This window comes from Canis lupus, chromosome 6 (assembly GCF_011100685.1).
Source record: "Canis lupus familiaris isolate Mischka breed German Shepherd chromosome 6, alternate assembly UU_Cfam_GSD_1.0, whole genome shotgun sequence".
In the NCBI taxonomy this organism is placed as follows: Eukaryota; Metazoa; Chordata; class Mammalia; order Carnivora; family Canidae; genus Canis; species Canis lupus.
This window is the reverse complement of record NC_049227.1, coordinates 71,087,210-71,108,778: the sequence shown is the minus strand read 5'-3', so window position 1 is coordinate 71,108,778 and position 21,569 is coordinate 71,087,210. Positions and strand designations below refer to the sequence as shown.

General features: G+C 49.2%; 1 protein-coding gene across 5 annotated transcripts in view; it reads left to right on the top strand.

Moving 5' to 3' along the window:
- The first annotated feature begins 646 nt into the window (after positions 1-646).
- Positions 647-21,569, top strand: part of ST6GALNAC3 (ST6 N-acetylgalactosaminide alpha-2,6-sialyltransferase 3) — a 523,593-nt gene continuing 502,670 nt past the window's right edge. For 4 of the 5 annotated variants that reach the window (XM_038541636.1, XM_038541639.1, XM_038541638.1 and 1 more), the window contains exon 1: positions 9,781-9,943. In XM_038541636.1, the coding sequence (XP_038397564.1) occupies positions 9,926-9,943 (18 nt within the window). In that variant the 5' untranslated portion in view covers positions 9,781-9,925. Of the gene's footprint in view, positions 780-9,780; positions 9,944-21,569 lie in introns of those variants that run through there. The other variant, XM_038541637.1, reaches the window with a different exon arrangement.

Below are 21,569 nucleotides of genomic sequence, written 5' to 3'. Positions count from 1 at the left end.
AAAGGGAAAAAAGTGCAATTTAGAGGAACAACTAGTCGGTGATATGAGCACCTGGGATGTTTAACTCAGCATCAGTTACGCATCAGTAATTCAAGCAGCATTCTCTACATGACTAAAACTTTGGCAATATTTCATGTAATCTCTGGCCGTGAGAAAGATAGGAAGTGCGTGCGTGTGTGTGTGTGTGTGTGTGTGTGTGTGTGTGTATCTACCAGAAGAAAGCATAAAAAATATGAAAGAATTTTTTAAGTCATTGGGTACATATTTCATTTTAAAGCATAAAGTCTTCCTGGGATATGATGTCAGGGGCTGGAGGAGAATAACCAATATTTTGAACCAATATTGTGTCTACTTTAGAATTACTTATGGTCGTTATTATTTTTACAGATTCTGCTTACTGAAAAACTGAAGCAGCTCACATTCACTCAGCAAACACTACCGAATGCCTCACAAGCTCTTCCAGTTGCCTAGATCGGTTGAAAATAGATACCGAGTACCACATCAGGTAAAGTTCATAATGGCACGCACAGTGACCGTGATTCCTAGCGGGAGACCTTCTCATTCTGTCTCTTAAGTGTCTGTGTTATCTTGCAAATGGAGGCACAGAATGCCTTTGTTCTGGGTTTTCTTTTCAAGGATGTTTATATAGCTCCCGGTTTTGGAAGACAAACACATTTCCTTCAGGAGCAACAGGCCGGCCTGAGCACTGCCCAGTATGAAAGCTTTGAGTTCTCTAAGCTCAAGGTTCTTCTCTGAAGCACAGCTGACCGTGGATGCAAGTATGTGGTTTTCTTCACGTTTGGTTGTTGGGAATTGGGGCTTGAGGAATGGGTGCAAGTGCTGATGCTCTGCTTGTGAGCAATCTCTGTGATAATGAACAGCCCTCTGCCTGTAAGTAATAAATAGCCCTGGATCTCTGGCCCTGGAGTCTTGGGCTTTAGCCAACAGCCATAAAATGTGCAGATAGCTTCTTAGTTTGCATGTAGGATAAAAATTCAGGCTACTCACAAATCTGGTCGATTGCTTTGAGTATTTACATTTTATTCAGACAAATACTTGAGACAAACTAGTATTTTTTCAAGGTAAAACATCTTCCTCGGTGTTTAATTTTCTGTTGAATGTAAACTGAAAAACTTGGGGTGCCTGGGTGGCTAAGTCAGTTAAGCATCTGCCTTTGGCTCAGGTCATGATCCCAGGGTCCTGGGATAGAGCCCCACATCAGGCTCCCTGCTCAGTGTAGAATCTGCTTGTTCCTCTCCTCTGCCTCTCCCCCTGCTTGTGCTCTCTCTCTCTCTCTCTCTCTCTCTCTCAACTACATTTTAAAAAATCTTAAAAAAACAAAAACAAAAACAAAAACTGAAAAACTTGCCCAGGGAAATGGAGCAAAGGAGATTGTAAAAGAAGGAAGAGGTAAAATGAGGTGATGGAAATACCAAATGTAGTGAAAAAAGAAAAAAAAAGTCAAGGAAAAGAGCAGGACTTAGGTATTAAACCTTTGTATATGTTTAGAGAATTTTTCAATTTGGGATTCATCCAATGTCTATGCTGCTAGACATGCTTTTGTTGAAAGTGTAGAGAAGCCATGCGATGCCTGGGTGGTTCAGTCCATTGAACGCTGACTTGGTTTTGGCTCCAGTCGTGATCTTCTGGTGCTGGGGTCAGGCCTCAGGCCCCGCACTCAGCAGGGGGTCTGCTTGTCCCTTTCTCTCTGCCCCCTACCTCCGCTTGGTGTGCGTGAGCTCTTTCTCAAATAGATAAATAGAATCTTAAAAAAAAAAAGAGAGAGAAAATATAGAAAAGCTAGTTTATCGGGAGAGGTGGCTTACTATTTTTCATCTATTTTTAAGTGGCAAATTTTTATTGCAATTCAAAAATGGAGAAAGTGATGAGTAACTCATTTAAAATGCAAGCTGTTGGAAGATAAGGGAAGTGACGTTTTTCTGGTGCCCAAATCAGGCAATGCTTGTCTTAAATTCTGCTGCCCTCGCCACTTGGAAGAGAAAACTAATCCTTTTTGGAATATGCCATTATGTAGTGTGTAACTTCTTACTATGTCTTAATTACAGAGGTGTCAGTAAAAACTGCAAACTCAGCTATTTAAGTATTTGATACCTTTGAAAACCCATATCTCTTCATCTATTAGACAAAACAGATTTATTTATAAATCCTATTCATTTCATTAAATTAAAAAAAGATAAAAAAGTGGAATGGACTGAAAAAAACACAGCATAAGTCAGCGAGTCATTTTTAATGAGAATAAATATTGGATAAACATAATGCAATGTGATTGATTAAAAAATACCATACAGAGTGATTTTTAAAAATCATGATGGAAATAAGGCAGCTTCCACTTAAAAGAGAAGCATCACTGATTTCCTAATCAACTGAGAACACCCACAGGGGTAATTACAGGCCACTCTTGTCGTTAAACATGGTCTGCAAAATCCATCTAAATCAAGTAATCACTCTGTTGATTAAAAAACAAAAAAAATTGCTATGATAATCTGATACATTCCTTATAGAGGAAAAATGAGATGATCTGAGAATGTCATATGTGGTGGAGGAATTAATAAAACATCTGAAATTCTCTTCTCAAAATCCTTGAGTGGTGTCCAAGATGGTAGGACAATCTGATTTGCGGTTGCTTCTCACCTGGTGTTCTTAGTTATCTCTTCAGAATTGCTGTAGTTTTTGGCTTGGGGCACGGAGTGGTGCAGGATACAAAGGGGAAAAAAAGCCAAAAAGCTAGTGATCTATTTGGGAAGTCAGGCCAAAAATAAAAGGCAAAATAAAGATTTAGGTAATAGGACAAGTTGATGCTAGAAGAAATGCCGTCCGACAGGATGTGAGGAATTGCCAAAGAATTTTGCAAATGGTAATTGCTGGAATTCAAGTAGGGGAAACCTCACTAGATGAGGGTGGTCCGTAAAGACGTCAAGGACCAAACGGGATTTGATCCAGGCCTGAAGGATGAAATGTGGCTCAGTGCAGAGTGCAGAGATGAAGTCTGATTGGCAAACTGCTGCTGGGCCAGATCTGGCCTCCAGACTGTGTTTTTCACATCTTCAGAACCAAGAATGGACTGTACATTTTTAGATGTTGAGAAAAACAGTAATATTTGATAACACCGAAAATAACATGAAATTTAAACTTCAGCATCCGTAAGTACATTTCACCGGCACACAGCCTACTCTCTATCTGCTGATGTGTTTGGCCGTCTTTGCGCTAGGATGGCAGAGTCGAGGGGTTGGCTCGGACACCTAATGGCCTACAAAGACTGAGTCATTGACCGCTTAGATCTTTACTGACCAAGTTTGCTGAATCCTGGGGGAAGAGACTAACGGGCAGAAATGGTGGCAAGAGATGTTGGCAGGCCTGTAATATACTGAGCTGTGGAGATAAAGAGGAGCCACCGAAGGTTTTGCGTATAAGAGGAAGCCACCTGTCTCTGTTTCCTAAACTCATCACCTGAGCTTGCATGTGTTTGTCAAATCAACAAACGAGCATTTTTCAGATTCCTAAGTGCACTGCTGCTGTATACTTGTTGCTCTTGGAAAGAAGGAATGGCTTTTCTGTATGGGATGTGGCCCTTGACTCTGCAGGGCCGTCCACGCTGACTTGACAGTGGTGTCCTGTGAGCAGCTTTCACAGACTTTGACACTGTTGTTGGACATAACACAAGACCTCGTGTTGGGGGGCTTCTCTAAGACTAGATACAGATGACTTCTCCTTGCACCATTCTTCTTTGGATCGCATCATGTTACTCTTCTCCTACCTTTCCTACAATAGCCAGACACAGCTACGGAAAAAGTGACGGTTTGTATTAACACGAGGAATTAGCAAAAAATCCTGGCTCTTTCCAGAGGGTTTGTGAGAGCCAGATCATTAGAGAAAAAATGGTCCAGGCAAAACAAACTGCAGAAGGAGGCCAACTGTGAGACCCCGTCCTGTGGGTGTTCCCATCAGATCCACCGTGGATGCATTTCAAATACTAGATTTCCACTCTAATATTTTAAGACAGTATGTCATCAAACCTCACTAAGAGGTGAAATCTAAGAAGAGTATACAGAAACACACATGGGAAGAACCTCACAATAAAAAGAAAACAAACTCTAAGAAACGTGGTTAGGAAATATCAGACTCAATTAATAATGGAGCCTTCGATGGCCTTAGAGAAATCCAATACAAACCAAATTCAAATTCCATGCCAGTGCTTCAGCCATATTTACTTTCAATTGATTATATTTTTAAAAAAATCTCAGGGGGGAATTGTTTAAGAAAAACAAATCTGGTTAAAACCTAGAACATTAAAGAACATTATTTTCAGATTTTTTAAAAAAGATTTCATTTATTTATTCATGAGAGATACCCAGAGAGAGGCAGAGACACAGGCAGAGGGAGAAGCAGGCTCCCTGCGGGGAGCCCGATGTGGGACCCGATCCTGGGTCTCCAGGATTGTGCCCCGGGCTGAAGGCAGACGCTCAACCGCTGAGCCACCCAGGCATCCCTTTGATTTTTCTCTTAATTAAAAACAGATACACATTTCTTTCTTTTTTGGTTCATTTGAGAAAAAAAAAATTTGAGAAGAGCTAAGAACTCCCAATAGGAAGAGTAGAGCTGAGATTAAGTTGAGAGAGAACATTAAAGGAGAAGGAGAAAACATAATATTTTTAAAATGCAATTCTAAAGCATGCATAACTTGTTTTGGAGTTCATCCCAGATAAATATGAGTTTAGTCAGGGATAATTATGAATTCTGGATTAGAACTGTGTAAAGCTTTGAAAAAGCAGTAAGCTCAAGTCTTGGGAATGCAAAACGGATGACAGTTTAGAATGATCTGCTATCCAGAATGGAGGGAAATGAGGCTTAACCCACATGTCGATATATTCTCATAAATATATACCTAAAAGGTCACATTCATAGACATACTTGGACCCAGATATCAACACAGCCATGCACACAGACACCGACAGGATAGCCATGTGCTTTAGGATATGAAAAAGTTCCTAGGTCACTGCACTATAAGAGTGCAATGGTTTCTAGAAAAAAAAAAAATTGTTTCCTATTCTGGCTTAGAATGTAAAAAAAAAAAAAAAAATGACTTTCCCATAACATTGTATAATGGATCTTCCAGTCACAGTCTCCTATGGAAGCATAATTTATGTGGTGGATGACAAGAAGAGTTTTATGATATCTGGAATTCATTTAAAATCTTTAGATGGGAAAAATTGAGATCCAATTAAAACCTTAATAAATGATTCTGTGTTGAATATAAATATATTAAATTAATATGTGTGTGAGATGAAATTGGAAAAGTTATGGGAGTCTTCATTTTAATTCTATTTCTATCAGGAAACTGTATAACCCTGAGAATTACTTGGTAATGGGGCTGTTTACAATGAAGCAAAACTGAATTTAAATAGGACATTTTAGCCCATGACTGGTCATAACTCATGAGGCCTCTGGGCCTTAAGGCATTGAGATCTCATTGGTGGAAGGCCCATGAGGAGAGGGAAGATGGACCGACTGGAGCCAAGAGGGGCCCTAGGAGGCCCAGGTAGCAATAGGACCAGCCTCCCAGGATCTTGCTGTGAAGACAAGCAAAGGTTACACACGGCAGCCTCTGTTTTGTAGGTGAGATACGATAGTGAGAGTCTTGGGTGGGAAGTAGCTCTCGTGGGCCCGAGGTGGTAACAGCTCGGCTGTAGGGGAGATCCTGGATGGGATGTGCTCCGTATCCATCAGACTCAGGGGCTGAGGGCTGAGGGATACGGAGTGAGTATACCTCTCCTGCACACTCAGCTCCAGAGACAATATGTATCTTCTACATACTTACACACTTGCCCCAGGATTTGTATCCTACCATGTATCTTAGGGAGGATGTATAGTTGCCTTAGGTTATCTGACCCCTAAACCTAAGACAACAGAGGAAATGTGATATGGGGCCGAGAGCTTGGCTCCTCATATACTGGGCAGCTGAAGGTAGCAGTTAAGGACGGCAGGCCTGGAAGTCAAACCACGTGGCTTCAAATCCCAGTTTTGCCCACTTACCAGCTGGGGATGACCACATCCAGATCGACGTAAGGATCAAATGGGTTACTGTATGTAATTGCAAGGCACATCCAGGGTGTTATTTTTGGAAAGAGTTTTTTGGCTTTAAGTCACGGAACTTGAGACTTGGAAAATGGTGCTACCGCTATGGATGGGCTAGACCTCGCTATTCTTGTCGTTTGGCAAGTCATAAAACAAAACAGAAGATCCTGGCCGAACCCTCCCCCATCTTCCCACAAATCTGGCTGCACCTTCATTCCCTAGAAGGTTCAGAACCTGTTTTTAGTTCCATCCAACCACGTCTTCCCATCCCACTGCTTTCCTTCTGAGGCAGGGATTGTTGTTGTTTTGCAAAACTTCGGGGCAGATTTGTTGCAGAATCTGTGGGGTTCGTTTTTAGGTTGTTATAAATGGGCCTTTATTCCTATCTGTGTATAGGCATAGGTGTGGATGCCAAAAAAAAAAAAGACATTTTGGGAAGCGTGGGCACCAGGGAGCAATAGTTTAATGGAGAGAGCCATACCCAGACGGCTGGAGCTGGTAAAGCCCTCGCCATCCCCTCTCTTGGGTTTACCCGAGTCACAAGATGCCACGTGCTTGCCTCATCGCTGTCTATCTGTCTGAAACATCAAGGTAGATGGGAATCATCCCCTTCATCCTTCCCCACGAGCTATCCTTAGTCCAGGATTCCCCCCAACCCCCACCCCCCCAAAGAGCTACCATGTTGAGAGTGTCCACAATGCCAGAAATTGAGGTGAGTGGGTTTATAAGCATCATCGCATTTAATGCTCGCAGGGATAAATACTGCTACATAAGCTGAAAGGCAAAGAGAGGGTAAGAGACTTGATCAAGGCCCCCCGGGAGGAAAGGCCCCGCAGGGTTGCCGGCTGTGTTACCGGGAGGACCTGCAGGCTTTCTGGAGAGAGAATGTGGCCTGCCTGCCCCTGCCCCTCTTCCCCGCCACCCTGCCAGGCTCCGTCTCTCTCTCTCTCCTTAGAGCTCTGCTGCTGCTTTGGTTAAGGACCTTACTACATTATCCTGTATCTCTTATCTTTCCCACTTGGCTGAAGCAGAGAGGATGTTTGAAAGCAAGAAATCATTCTCTCAATCCCGACAGGTCCTGTAGACCTCAATAAAGTCCACCCCCTGCCCCCGCCCCACCACACTGCCAGTTAGTGGTAGCGCAAAAAAAGATTTATTTTCTAGTAGCAGCTCAGTAAAGGTTTGCTGAATTCATAAATCCATAAAATCCAGAGTTTTCCTGGCCTACTAAAGGTCATGAGCTAAAGCAGTGGTTTAGAACATGCAATCCTTAAAAAATACTCAGTCCTGTCAACCAAATGGAGGAAGCTCTTCCTGAACTTCCTGATCAAGGAGTTCTTGTCTTTTTTTAAGATTTTATTTATTTATTCATGAGAGACACAGAGAGAGAGAGAAAAGGCAGAGACAGAGGCACGGAGAGAAGGAGGCTCCATGCAGGGAGCCCAATGTGGGACTCAATCCTGGGGTCCAGGATTAGGCCCTGGGCCGAAGGCGGTGCTAAACCGCTAAGCCCCCCCGGGCTGCCCCTGATCAAGGAGTTCTTAGTGGGCATGGAGCAGATCCCTGGGACCCTGGGCGGCCTGGAGGGCGGAGTGGGACAGCGGGGACTGGTCCCTCAGACTTTCCCCGGAGGAGGAGGAGCCGGTAGTCCGTCCAGTCGCAGTTTCTGCAACACTTTCCCAGCGGTGCCTCCTGCGCTCTCAGGATTCTCTGCATGTTCTCACCAACAAAACACCAAATCCCTTGAAAGTCTGGTTTCTGCCTTGTGGTTTGTGAGCCAATCTCATGACGTCACAGCCACCAGCAGCCCACAGTGCTTTTCCCGACTCCATGTAGGCAAACCAGACAGGGCTTCTAGCAAGTGAAACCTCTTTTGGGTAAATATTTTGGGCCTGGTTTTAAGATTTCTGTGACAGACCAAGTGGTGGAAATCTGTGTATATATACAGAAGACTCTCTCCCTTCTTCTGCGATGTGTGTGATGTCACTTTCCTCATTGAAATAACTCTGTTTCTCTTAGCCAGTTCTTTGCTTGGGAATTGGGCTTTCCTTGTTGATTTTCACTCCAACAGGGCTGCTAAGGAAGGGTGGAAAGGACCCAAAACATATTTTCTCCCAGGCTGCCTGCCTCCTAAAGCGGCTCTAGCTAGCCCCCTTTGTTTTAGCATCGGGGACTTCAGGTTGGATGGTGAAGGAGGGCCTTCCTGGATTTCCCAGCCTAACAGGAAAGTGTAGATTTAACCTTATTGCTGGAGGGATGCCTAGGGGGCTCAAGGGTTAAGCCTCCGCCTTGGGCTCAGGTAGTGAGTGACCCTGGGGTCCTGGGATCCAGTCCCACATGGGGCTCCCTGCTTCTCCCTCTGCCTGTATCTCTGCCTCTCTCTCTCTCTGTGTCTCTCACGAATAAATAAATAAAATCTTAAAAAAACAACAACAACAATAACACACCAGGGTGGCTCAGTGGTTGAGCCTCTGCCTTTGGCTCAGGTCCTGAGCGCCTGGGGTCTTGGGCTTGAGTCTGCATCCGGCTCCCCACAGGGAGCCTGCTTCTCCCTCTGCCTCTCTCTCTGTGTCTCTCATGAATAAATAAATACAACCTTTAAAACAAAACAAAACCTTATTACTTACGTTGCAACAAACTGCATTCAGACTCTAAACCTGAAACTCGGGGAAGAGCAACATCCTGTGCTTGTGGGCACAAACCCAACTTCTATACATATGTAATCAAGTGTGTATATGAGAATACATTAAATGTTCCTATAAATGCATGCATTCTATTTGCAGTGTATTTCTGGATACACCCCTTTCTCGGTAGACGCACAAGCTGAAAGCAAGCAAGCAATGCGTCCATGTCTGTGCACGTGTACACACACGCAGCACACGCCCTGTAGGTTTCCTGGCATCCTCTGCCCATAGGTATTCGTGCCCCTGGTTGGTGGCGGATGGCGGAGTCCGGAGGAGCCCACCGCACAGCACGCTTCAGCAGAGCCACGGCCCTGTGGTTAAACAGCCCCGGGACGGTTCCATTTGCTACTTCCGAAGCATCTTTGCATGTGCCTGCCCGAAGCCTGCGGGAGGGTGACGCCAGACCCGCTTTAACTTTTTAAAAAGTGTGAAAGGTCTTGCAAAGGGGTTCCCTGGTAGGTGGGAGGAGACCGACGGGAGGGGAGGACGAGCCGCGCTCCCTTCTCCTGCAGAGCCCTTGCCTGCTGCCCGGCTGGCTTCGCGTACGTGGAATCGCAGAACGTCCATCGGGAGGGGGAGAAGAGAGAGAGAGAGAGAGAGGGAGGGAGAGGGAGGGGGGAGGGAGGGAGGGAGGGAGGGGGGAGGGCAAAGGAAAAGCAGAGCATCCCCGGGGCAGCCGCGGGAGACCCGGGCTGCACGTAACCCGGGGGCGGGGCTTCGGGGGCTCCAGCCAGTAGCCGCGCTCGGGGGCGGGGCCTATCCTGGGGGCGGGGCCTCTCCAGGGGGCTCCAGCCAGTAGCCGCGGTCGGGGGCGGGGCCGGGGGCGGGGTCTCTGTTGGGGGCGGGCCGGGGCTCCAGCCAGTGGCCGCGGCCGGGGGCGGGGCCGGGGCGGGGCCTCTGCCGGGGGCGGGCCGGGGCTCCAGCCAGTGGCCGCGGCCGGGGGCGGGTCCGGGGCGTGGCCTCTGCCGGGGGCGGGCCCGGGGGCGGGGCCTGTGCCCGCGCAGCTCGCGCCGCGGTCCCCTGGTCCGGGTCTGCGGGAATGCGGGCTGGAGCGGTCCCGCCGCGGTACCAGCCTCCGGCCTGTCGCCGGGACGGCCCCTGACCCGGGCGCGCCCGCCGCTCGGTGGCAGGAGGGCCGGCGGAGCGCCATGGCCTGCATCCTGAAGGTAACGGCTGGGATCCGTGGCTCGGACGCGTGGTTGGCCAGCCCCTTGCTGCTGGGAGGCGAGGAGTCCGCCGCGGTCCCCCGCATCCTCATCTCAGTCGCCGTTTCCCGGCGCTGGTTTTTCTTTTTTGTTCCTCTGGCACATGCACACGGAGGGAGAGCCTGCACGGTGCCGCGGGCACGGCTGCCCTGCCCACCATTGCTGCCCACCGCGCCTGCACTGGAGGAGCTGCAGCCTGCTGGCTCCGGGGGCGAGCAGGGCTGGGCGCCGAGTAATGGGGACGGCGGGGGGGGGGGGGGTGCTCCCGCGGGCCCCGCTCGGCTGCCTGAGGCCTTTCGGGGGCCACGGAGGATGCACAGGGGCCCGGGCCCGGGCTCCTGCAAGGGGGGCAGCGCTCCGAAGGGGGGGGCGACGGGGGCACGGGGGCTTCTCGTGAGCATGCGAGCTCCTGAGCACACAAACTTCTGCGTTTACAGGTAGTCCCTTAGGAATGCGTGCTCTTTTTTTTTTTTTTTTTCTTCTGAGATCTGCTGGCTTTCTGTGCCATTAGCTGCACTTTGGAAAAGTTCACAGAAGGATGTTTTCAGTAGGAGAGACTCTCCCACCCCCCTTCAGCTCACAGATTTGAACAGACCCAGCGATTTCGCTCCATATCAGAGCAACCCCCCCCCCCCCCAACCACCTCTCCTTTCGTGGAGCTTCCTCTCTCCAAGGCTGGGTGCCCAGCCTGGACCCCAGCATCGGTCTGGCTTTGCAGCTTCGGGGTGTCAGGTGGGAGGACTTGGTGTCCATGCCTCACTGCAGAACTTTGCAGGCCACAGGGGAGAGGTGTTTTATTTGTTTTTCGTTTTCATGTTTTCTCCCTACTATTTCTCCTCGCGCCTGACCTGGCTCCTGACCCCCCTGAATCATGAACATTGGCGGCGGGAGGTTCCCTAGGCCTTGACTAGAGAGAGAATGCAAAGGCCTATTTGTTCCAAGGTTGGGAGACAGGCAGAACACCAGAAAAGGACTTTTTGTTGTTGTTCATTGTGAAATTGCATCTGTTTCTGGGTAGGATGGTTCGAAGCCATCTACTGTTAAACTGGTTACCTGAGTCACCTTATAAGGTGCCTTGGTGTTAATGATACACTAACCTAGTGGAGGGTTGTTTTGTTTTGTTGTGTTTTGTTTTCTGTCTTTTTTTCGTAGAATAAAGAGGGTCAGGTATTTCCTGTGACTTTTCTGAACTTCCTCTCTTTGGTTTTGGAACATTTTCTGGGACATAACAAATGGTAGCAAGATCAAGAGGAAGTGCGTAATACATCGGTGTTACAATATGGGATTTTTAACTTGGAGACTCTGAACACAGGAGCTGAAATAAGAGTATGAGTCACTCTTTACTATTATATTATCTGCTGGAAGGGAAATTGAGGAGCATGACATTTATCACTGGCCATCTTCTTCTTTTGGTTTCTTCCTGCCTCATCTTGCACATGTCCCAAACATTTTTAACTCACACCCCAAGCTACGTGGTGAATCTGAGCCAGACTGTCTTTTCAAGTACCTCCCATTGACCTCAGACATCTGGGGGCACATCTGAGTCCTCCTTATCTTCCTCCACTGCAATTCATCTGGGATGCAGACAGGTAGGCTACAGAGAAGTTTGGGCTCAAGAGGGACCTTGGTCTGAATGCAGGTTGTGCCTGTTGCCACCTGTGTGGCCTTGGACAAGTTACTTAAATGCCCTTGAGTCACAGCTTCCTCAATGTAGGATCGAAGTAGTCAGCTATGCAGGGGATAAAGTAAGACTGGGTATGAAAACTACCTGTGGCACAGGCACTAATATGTGCCACTTTTTTTTTCTGACACGTAGTGATAACTACAGTTTAATGAGTCCTTAACATACCCTCTGCCTGTTTCATATGGTACAACTCTCATTCTTACACCAGACCCTGCAAGGTGAGCGACATTGTTTAAAACCCCATTTTACGGATGTGGAAGCTGAGGCGCCTCAGTTTAAGAGATTTGCCCAAGGCAACAGGGTTATGGGTCTAAACCCAGATCTGCCGGCCTTTCTTATACTTTAATGCTGTTCTCTGTACTTTCCCAGATGACCTTTTCTAAGATGTCCTAATACCATTCAGAATCCTACCACGTTTGAGAAACAAAGTAGCTTTGTGCAGCGATGGTCTCCATGGCCCCTGGTAGGCCTTTTCCAACTTCTTGTCTTTGAAAGACGGTACGTGGTGGAGCGGAGAGTCTGGAGGCCTGGATCCAGTGCAAGCCTGACCTCCTGTGCACGATTTTAGGCGGTCACTGCAACTTGCTCATTTTAGAATGCAGATAATTATAGTAATTATCTGACAGGGTTTTATGAAGGTAAAATGATGGACTTTCTTCTTCTTCTTCTTCTTTTTTTTTTTTTTAAACAAAACATTTTCTGCCATTGGCCAGCTCTGGGCTTGGTGTTGGCCTCACAAGATGTGTGAACCATTGACCTGGTTCCCAAGTAGCTTGCGGTACAGTAAAGGGGATAGAAAAGTAAATGACTGTGTTTGGTGCAACGTGAGGCGTCCCATAGATCCGTGGAAGGCCTAACACGGTGTGGAGGGGGACAGCGACGGAACCGCCTATTGATTAGTCAAGACCGGCTTTCCACCTACTATATTCGAGCTGGGTTTTGAAGCCTGTGTTGGGTTTACTATCACGGAGCTTGTGTTCTTGAGACATGACTTTTGAGGCCGTGTCAACTTTACTCTGTGGGTGACGCTCACTTCACAGATTTTTGAGGTAGATTTTATTATCCATTTTTATATGTGAGAAAACTGAGATGGAGGTTGATTGAAATATCCTGATTGCCTACGCAGGAGTGACCCTGAGGGTGGGGGTCCCTGAGTCGCTGAGGGGAGAGGCCCCTGCCGTGGCAGCCGGGGGTGGTCTTGGCAGCACACAGAACTGTCCCCTCGACGTGCTGGGTATGGGGAGCCCATTCCGCCCGTGCGCAGAGCTGGCTCTCCTCACAGAATGATGGTTACTACCTCAATAATTATTTAATTGTGAAACATACATTCAATCCACTTTGCATGGCCTTTGAAGCCAGAAAGATGTGGGGTTTAATTATGGCTGCACCACCTACGGATTGTGTAACCCCAGGCAAGTTTCTGGATTCCACCGCTCCGGTTTCTGAAATGGGGATGATCGTGCATTCCTCAGTGGGCTACTTTGGGGTTCAGGGAGGATATCTGCAGGTTACAAAGGATAGGCTAGTCATAGTTTAGTGAAAACAAGTCCAAGTCTCCGGTTCCTTTAGGCTGCACTTCCTGGGCCGCCGTGCTCTTGTGGGGTCATTAACACGACGACTCGTCTTTCCAAGGAGTGTTTTAAAAGTGTTGGAAAGTTTGATAGACAAGAAGACATCTCACTTGTATTTATTTGATCACTAGTGAAGCAAAACTTTTAAATCTACATTAGTCACTCATTTGGTTTTCTTCTCCTGTACGTTATAGATACATGAAATTTTTATGTAATAAGCTTATTTATATGTTCTTGTATGGTTTCTACCTTTAGTTGCCAAATATGTTCTTGAGCCCGGTATCTGGTACCCTTGGGGTATTTAGCAATAGCTGATGAATTGTATTCAATTTTCTTTATATCCAGTGGCAAAAGGGGTCCCTGAGTGCAGGTGTAGACACAAGACACTTACGGGTCCTTTCTGCCTTAGCGAAGATCACGGTTTTGCCAGGGTGAGGAGACCTGCGAGCACGAAGCAGAGGATAACACGATGCATTTAGGTGCATGACTAAAGCCACCGCTTTCTTCTCTCCCCACCACCCATCCTCGTATAATATTTTCTTAGATTGATGGGAAATTGGATGACTGGTAATATCAAGTTATGAACTTGGTGTCTTCCCATTTATTTTCCTTCTGCTCCTGCGCCGGACCTAATTTTTCACCATATTGCATCAGTTATATCTAGAAGAATCTCTCAAATCCACCCATGACTCTGTTCTTTGTCTGCCCCGCTCAGAGCCTAGTATTTGCTCCGTCTTCTGGAATAGCCTCCTTTCACTTCAGCCTCCCCCGACGCTTGCCCATCTTCCATATCCTCATGGGATTATGCTCAAGTGCGGGACTGATCAAGCCCTTGACGGGCTGGAATGCTTGCTTTGGGTCCCCAGCCCCTGGGGGAGGAACCCAGCTGTTTAGCTTGGCATTTGGGTTCCTTCACCCTCTTGCCCCCGCCCACCTGCTGCTCCGTTCCCCACACTTACCTACACTCATCCCACGTTTGTAGACGTGGCGCTTCCTCACGGCTCCGTGTCTATGCGGTACAGCTAGGGATTACCGGCCTTGGCTCTGACCTCAGACCCCCCTGCTTCTGCATTGAGGTCCCTCGGCCCCCATTTCCTCCGCTGTGGAACTGGAACAAGACAGTGCCCACTTCTTGAAGCTAAGAGGAATAAATGAGCTCACCCGTAGAACAGACCCTGAAATATAGCGAGTCCTGGATAATCCGGGGCGATTAGTTGCTGGCGTGCTGTTTGCTCTGCAGGAAGTGCTCTCCCTGTCACTTTCCCTCCACCGACAAGTCCTGCAGCTCGAGGCCCAGCCTGCCGGGCTCCGCGGGCTTCTCCGTGGCCGAGTTCCCCTCTCGGAGCGGCGGGCGGTACCCGGTCCTGCCCGCTCCCGACTCTTCTGCTGGCCTGTGAGCTCGCAGGGGGCAGGGGCAGGGGCAGGGGCAGGGGCAGGAGGCAGGGGCAGGGGCAGGAGGCAGGGGCCTGCAACGAGCGGGGCAGCTGCTGCTTGCTGGCGCCGGGCCCACTGCAGCCGCCGGGAGGTGCCGGTGGCCACTAGCGGGGCTCGCCCTAGCCCAGCGTGCAGCCAGGGGTCCAGCCCCGGCCCTGCCCCCGGCCCCGTGTGGGCCTCGAACCCCTGGTCCTGTGGCTCCTGTGCAACCCGGAGCCCGCCTGGACCCCGCAGGCCCAGCCGGAGGGAGCGGGTGCCCAGCTGGACGGAGCCCGAGCCCGAGCCCAAGCGAAGAGACCGGGAGAGCAAGACAGTGGCCTCGCCGCCCCGAATCCGAGCCCGGGGCTGGGGGCCCACCCGTCCCGGCTGGCGGGGACCGGGCCCGGGGGCCTGGAGGGCACGAGCAGCTCCGGGCTGCAGACGCTGGCACCCGGGCCCGGCCGAGGCCCGCGGGAGGGAAGCCGCCTGGCTCGGGGGCTGCCCGCAGGGTCCTCGGCCTTGGGGCCCGGTTGAGGACATGTGGGTGGGGACTGTGTGGCCGCTTCACCCACTTCTACCCAGGCGGTTCCGTCTAGACAGCTGCCCAGCACCCGCTGAGCCGGCTGTTCCGATCCGCTCCTTCTCCAGAGTTTCCTTTGTGACCCAGGCCCTGGGGGAAGAAGAGGGGCCGCCCCGGCTCGGGAGGGAAGAAAGTCCTGATTGTGCCTCCCGCACCCGAGGGCCCTGTAGCCGGTAGCCCCAGGAAGCCACGGGCCCCTTTGGGGTTGGCAGTGAAGCAGCGGGCTCCCGCAGACTCGGATTTGGCCTTGGCCGGGCTTCAGGGCCTCCGGGGCTCTGGGAGGAGGCTCTGGGTTTTTGCATTTATAATTTTACATTCATTTTCTTTCTTTCTTTTTTTTTTTTTTTTTTAAAGATTTTGTTTATTTATTCATGACAGACCCAGAGAGAGAGGCAGAGACACAGGCCGAGGGAGAAGCAGGCCCCATGCAGGGAGCCCAACGCGGAACTCGATCCCGCGACCCCAGGGTCACGCCCTGGGCCCATGGCAGACGCTCAACCGCTGAGCCCCCCCCCCCGGACGCCGCTTGCATTCATTTTCTTAGAGACCCACAAATCGTATGACTCCGGGCTCCCCAGCCTGCATCCCCTCTGGGGCGGCGTTGGCGTCCCAAACAGGTCACGCCTGCACGGGCCCTGCTCACCGCAGACTGCGCCGCACATATGGCAAAACTGTTATTAGTATTATTAATAGTTCGATAACAGCTTGAGTCGAGGAAACCCGCCTTGGGAGCTGGTGGGCTTTATGGAAGGATTTCGATCTGAGGAAAGCAGAGAGAGCCTCGTAAGCTTTCCAGTGCCTGGCTGGGGAAAACGATGAAACCTCCTCCCCAGGAGGACCATTTCTATCTGTTTGTGAAAATTTAACACACGCTTGTGCCTGAGGGCTGGGAGTTGGAGGAGTTCTTTTCTGTTTCCTGGCTTCTGGGAAAAGTGGAGGAAGGCATTTTTCTAATTGGAGAGAGTAGATTTACAAGTGCTACCAGGATCCCATTACAGAAAGCTGCAGCTAGCTCCTGGTTATTAAAAGGCTCATTATTCGGTTTATGGATTATCCAGATCCTGTCCGTCCCCGGCCATTCTGATGTACACCTTTTATGCATTTTACTGCCAATTAGCACCTCCACCGGAGCCAGGGAAGGGAGAGGAGCTAAACCCCAAATTGTTTAATTCTCCCCCTTGTTAACAGCTGTGTCAAGGTTTGTCGGCAGGAAGGTGGTTCTAGGAAATGGCTCTGAGTGAGGTGAAGGGATTATCTGTGCTTTTTCACTATTGTTTTCTTTCCCTTCAGCTGGAGGACTAAGAGTAGGCTCTGGTTCTGATTTTAAACTGATTTAAAGTGGCCCCATCAGAGACCTTGGCCAAGGGTATCCAGAGAGTCAATAAACAGGAGCCTCGGGGTAGGTAACGTTCTCAGAGAGGCCCCGGGCCCCTTCCCCCATCGTCTCCAGGCCTCTTCTCATTTCCTGTGTGATGTGGAGGGGTGGGGGCTCCAACATCTGGTACTTGGGAGCGTGGGGGAAGTTAACTCCCAAAGAGGTGGCTCGGGGGCCAGGAAAGAGGGGAGCCCCTGTACTTGAGTCATTCTAGTCTTTGTGTAGAAAGAGGCCTGTACGTGTCTGCGTGCACGTGGGAAATGTAACTGTACAAATAGTAACATACAGCCACGTTCATTCAATCAGTTGTACCTTCACATTTACTCAGCTTTGAAAATTCTTGCCCATAAGATCCTTCTTGGAAGGCACGTCTCCCTAATTTCAGAGGCTGTTTTGTTGTTTAGTGTATTTATTAGCTGTGCCTTTACCAGACTCCAAAATAAAAATTGCTTTGGTTTGTTTGCATCTTGGCCTGAGAAGGTCACGAGCACGGGGTGCCTGGGTGGCTCAGTCGGTGGGGCGTCTGCCTTCGGCTCGGGTCATGATCTCGGAGTCCCGGGTCGAGCCCCACGTTGGGGGAATCCCTGCTCAGCTGGGAGCCTGCCTCTCCCCCTCCCTCTGCCCCTCCCCTTGATCCTCCTCTCTCTCTTCCTCTCTCTCGAATAAAGAAGTAAAAATTAATAAATAAATAAAAAATCATGATCACAAGGGAGATAGAAGTAAAATGCGTACGTCCTGCATTGGAAATGAGTCATGGTGTGGGAATAGAATGTGCACCTGGAGCTCATCCTAGGTTTCAAGGACTAGAACGAGCAAGGACCCCCCTCCTTGGGACAAGTGAGTACCCACTTGCAGAGAGCAGCGCCATCATTCCTGGCACTGTCGCTTGGTGTTCCTGGCCCTGCCAGTAGACTGGACTCTAAAGAAAGAGGGGTAGAGGTCTCTCTGGGAAGGTTTTGCCCTCTCAATCAGGGAAACTGGGAAAGCGGGGCTGTTCTCAAGGATGTGGGTGGTAAGAAGATTTGGGGTGCAAGGTGAGAGCCCCACCAACGCTGAATCTGATTCCGGCTTTGTGATGAGTATGTGTCATGACAGTAGGATGTTTATTTACTGCACTGCTGTCCAGTAGAGATATAACGCAGCTCCCTTCCACGATTTTACATTTTCTAGGAGCCTCGTTAAAAAAAAAAAAAAAAAAGTGAAAGGAGACAGGCAGCACTGACTTTAATAACTTACTCTATTTAAGGCAATATATCCAATATCACTCTGTGTAACCCATTTTCATTTCAACATGTAATCAATATAAAAATTATTGATGAGTCATTGATGTTTCCTTTCCTTGAGTCTTCAAAGTCCGGCGTACATTTTGCCACGACAGCGTATCTCAATTCGGATGCTGACTTTTCATCAGAATTTGGGTTTTATGAAACATACGGTCAAAAAAGTAGATTCACATGTTCAGGTTGCTCTCAGAGATGCTCAAGTGCTCATTAGTTTTAAACGTCAATAAAATGAAATGAAATGAAATGAAATGAAATGAAATGAAATGAAAAATGTGGCTCCTCCATCACACCAGCCACCCTTCAAGGCTGGACAGCCGAGTGTGGGGAGTGGCGACTGTCCTGGAAAGCATAGTTGTTTCCGTCTTCATCCTCACCATCGAAGGGACCACTAGCTGATGGGGGCCATGGGAGGGCGTGGGGAGCTGGAGGGGAGGACACTCCTGTTGCTCAGGCCACTGGCAGCCCAAGGAAGGCAAATGGTGAGCAGGTAATGAACATGGGACCTAGGGACACACTGGAGCCTTTACTGAGCCCTTGGAATTTCTGCTGCAATGGCGTTCTCGGGTTTTCCACATCCTGTGCCGATTGGCCCCCTAGATGTTGAACAGCTGTGCGCTCTCCCAGGGGAGGGCTGCTTCGGTCTCCGCGTGTTAGCGTGAACCCCCGTGGGCTCTGAGGGTGGAAACTGGCTGTGTACACCTCTATGTGAGCCATCCCTCTGCTCCAGCAGGGCAGCCCACACGTGGCAGCAGCGTGGACATCCAGAAAAAACTACGTCTTCCTCTAAGTCAAGACAGTAAGGTGATTGGAGTTCCTTGGTACAATTGGCTTGTTTCCCCTGCTGGTCTGTAAATACAGCAAAATGCTAATAGCTGCATGTCCAGTGGTGCTTGGAGCAAATCAGCTTGGAAACCTGCAGTTCTGTTTTGTTTTTGTTTTGTTTTGTTTTTTCAGCTCTGTTTTGTTTTTGTTTGTTTTTTTTTTGGTTTTTTTTTTTTTTTTTTTTTTTTTTGCAGCTCTGTTTTGTCTATGCCTCTGCCTCACATACCTGCCCCGCTCCACCTAGTTTTCCTGGATCGGGACACGGACACTTCGTTATACTCCTGACAGTGGCTGCCGGTTGCCTCGTGCCTTCTTTCTGGCAACAGCCTGCCAGATACGTTACAGCGATTTGTGATCCCTGAGATTTCAGGATGGGCATCATTATTTACTCTTGTTGGGCTGCCGAGGGGACTCCGGTTCCTACTGCTTAACGGTTATGCTGATGCCAAGAGGGCCAGGCCAGGGGCCTCAAACTACCTAGGCCTTGGGCCCCATCCCCTGTCCCCTGTGTGCGTAGCTCAGCATAGCCTCTGGTGAAGGATGGGTTTTGCGGTTTTAATGGTTGAATAAAAAAAAAATAAAAAATCATAAGATTTCATGATGTGTGAAAATGTGGGACATTCAGGTATCAGTGTCCACCAGGAGCTCTCCTGGCACACAGCCGTGCTTATTTGTTTCCCAGTCTCGGTCTGCTTTCATGCTCCAGTAGCAGAGTTGAGAAGCTGACATTTGGACTGCAAAGCCTTACAAAATTTGCTGTCTCTTTACAGAGAGAGCGTGCCAACCCCTGCGCCAGACTGAAGTTCTCGTGCCAGCCTGGAAGAGCGGGGCCCTGGGCCCGGGGGCCCGACGGTGTAGGTCCGGGTCAGAGCTCGAGAATCTGCGTGTCAGGCCACAGTCCTGACATACCAGGTCACGAGTAGTTGTGGGGTTCCGGAATGCTGAGCACACAGGCGGTGCCCCCCCCGCCAGCCGACAAGTCGGTTTAGAGATCTAAGTCGGGTGCACTCCCATAAGCTCTTCGGGCCTTGTAGTAAATCTGGTTTCTCCCCTCATCGTTCTCATTAAACCCCATGTTTGCTGGTGCCGCGGGGCTCAGGCCACCGTGAATATGGACAGGCGTGGGGCTCCCTGTCGACAGCCCGGGGCTGGGGGTGAAATGACCCCCCGACGGCTGGCACTCTGCAGGTGTTTCTGGAAACTCCGTTTCCTTCACGTCAGTTTCACAATCAGTTTGTATTGATTTAGAAGCCAGGACTTCGGTTCCCTGCTGTGAGTGTATGTCAGACCCTTCCTTGTGCCCTGTTTCTGCTCCTGCCCCCCACCCCAGGTCCCCCAGGTCCCCCCAGGTCCCCAGCTGCAGATAACAGCTTCTGTAGTCAAACCGTCCTGGCTTTGGTCGTGAAAGGTAACGCCTTAGTGCTAGAGTTCCCTATCTTGATTATCGGCTTACTCCATCTCCTATTTAAAAAGTCATTATTTAAGGATTAAGAATGGGGAGAATGAAGACCGGCCAAAGACCATAGGTTTTTTTTTTTTTTTTTTTTTTTCACGTTGATGATTCACAGCCTTGTTTGGGATTTTAATAAGTAACACAAAGCATTGGAAACTGCTGATTTAATCTCTTCTCAGGGGCTCATGTTGGCATAAAGGAAATAAGTCTCTAAGGTGTAGCTTCTTCCTTTCTCCTAGCACTCGTGTCCGTGCTTTTACTCACGGTGCAGCTCATTTTTCTGATGCCCCATCCCCCGCCCCATTTCTAGCCTCGGAACCGTCCCCCCCCCAGTACGGAGGTTGCTATAGGGATCACTGTAGATGGGGGGGGGGGGCTCGCAGAGCTCTGCGGCCAGGGACCCAGGTCATAAGCCATTCCATTAGGAATTCCCTGGGAAACGGGACTCACTTGGACGCCCGGTATAAAACCATCCGTGGGGGGTGACGACAGCTCAGGGGTGTCATCCTGCACACCTTTGGACGCCTGCAGGCCGACTTCACAACTACTCGTGTTTGCTCTTTTACTGCTGACTTCTCGACCTGTGTCCTTCCCCTCCCTCTTTCTAGGAGACCATTCATTCCCCAGCAGCAGCACTTCCCTGCCACCGTTGGCCTGCTGCTGTATTTTTTCTTCTCTCATTCCTTCAGTTGGGAGGAAGAGACTCTCTCTCTCCTACCCTGGTTTATGTCACTTAATTATTTGTTCCTTAGCTGGTTTAATGTTTATTTAATTCTTCCATCCTGTTTAACCCCAGCAGCCTGGTTGATGGCTTACGATGAGCCAAGATTCCTGCTCGCGGCCTTCTAACTTGTTGGTAGCAGTAAGGTTTGTGGTGCTCTCGTCCATGCTGACCCCTCATAATAAACCCTTATTTAAGGAAATGACATCTGGGGGCACCTGAGTGGCTCAGTGGTTGAGCATCTGCCTTTGGCTCAGGGCGTGATCCCGGGGTCCTGGGATCGATTCCCCCGTCGGAGCCTGCTTCTCCCTCTGCCTGTGTCTCTGCCTCTCTCTGTGTGTCTGTCATGAATAAATACATAAAATCTTAAAAAAAAAAATAAAGGACATCTGAACCCTATATCACTCTAGATTTCTATATCAGAAAAATTTGAAATTCACTATATGTTCTAGATTTGTTTAGGTGAAACGGTCTGTATTTGACCTGCTTTCCCCTCTTCAGCAAACAGAGGCTTGTGAAGAGCAAGTTTATCATCAGGCACTTCGAGAGAACCCAAGTACAGTAGGTGAGAGACGGGGGGTAGAGGGCTTGGAGATGAAACAGAAGCTGAGGATTTGTTTGTTTTTAAACAAATTTAATTAATTAAGACACTGCACACCCAATGTGGGGCTTGAACTCATGGCCC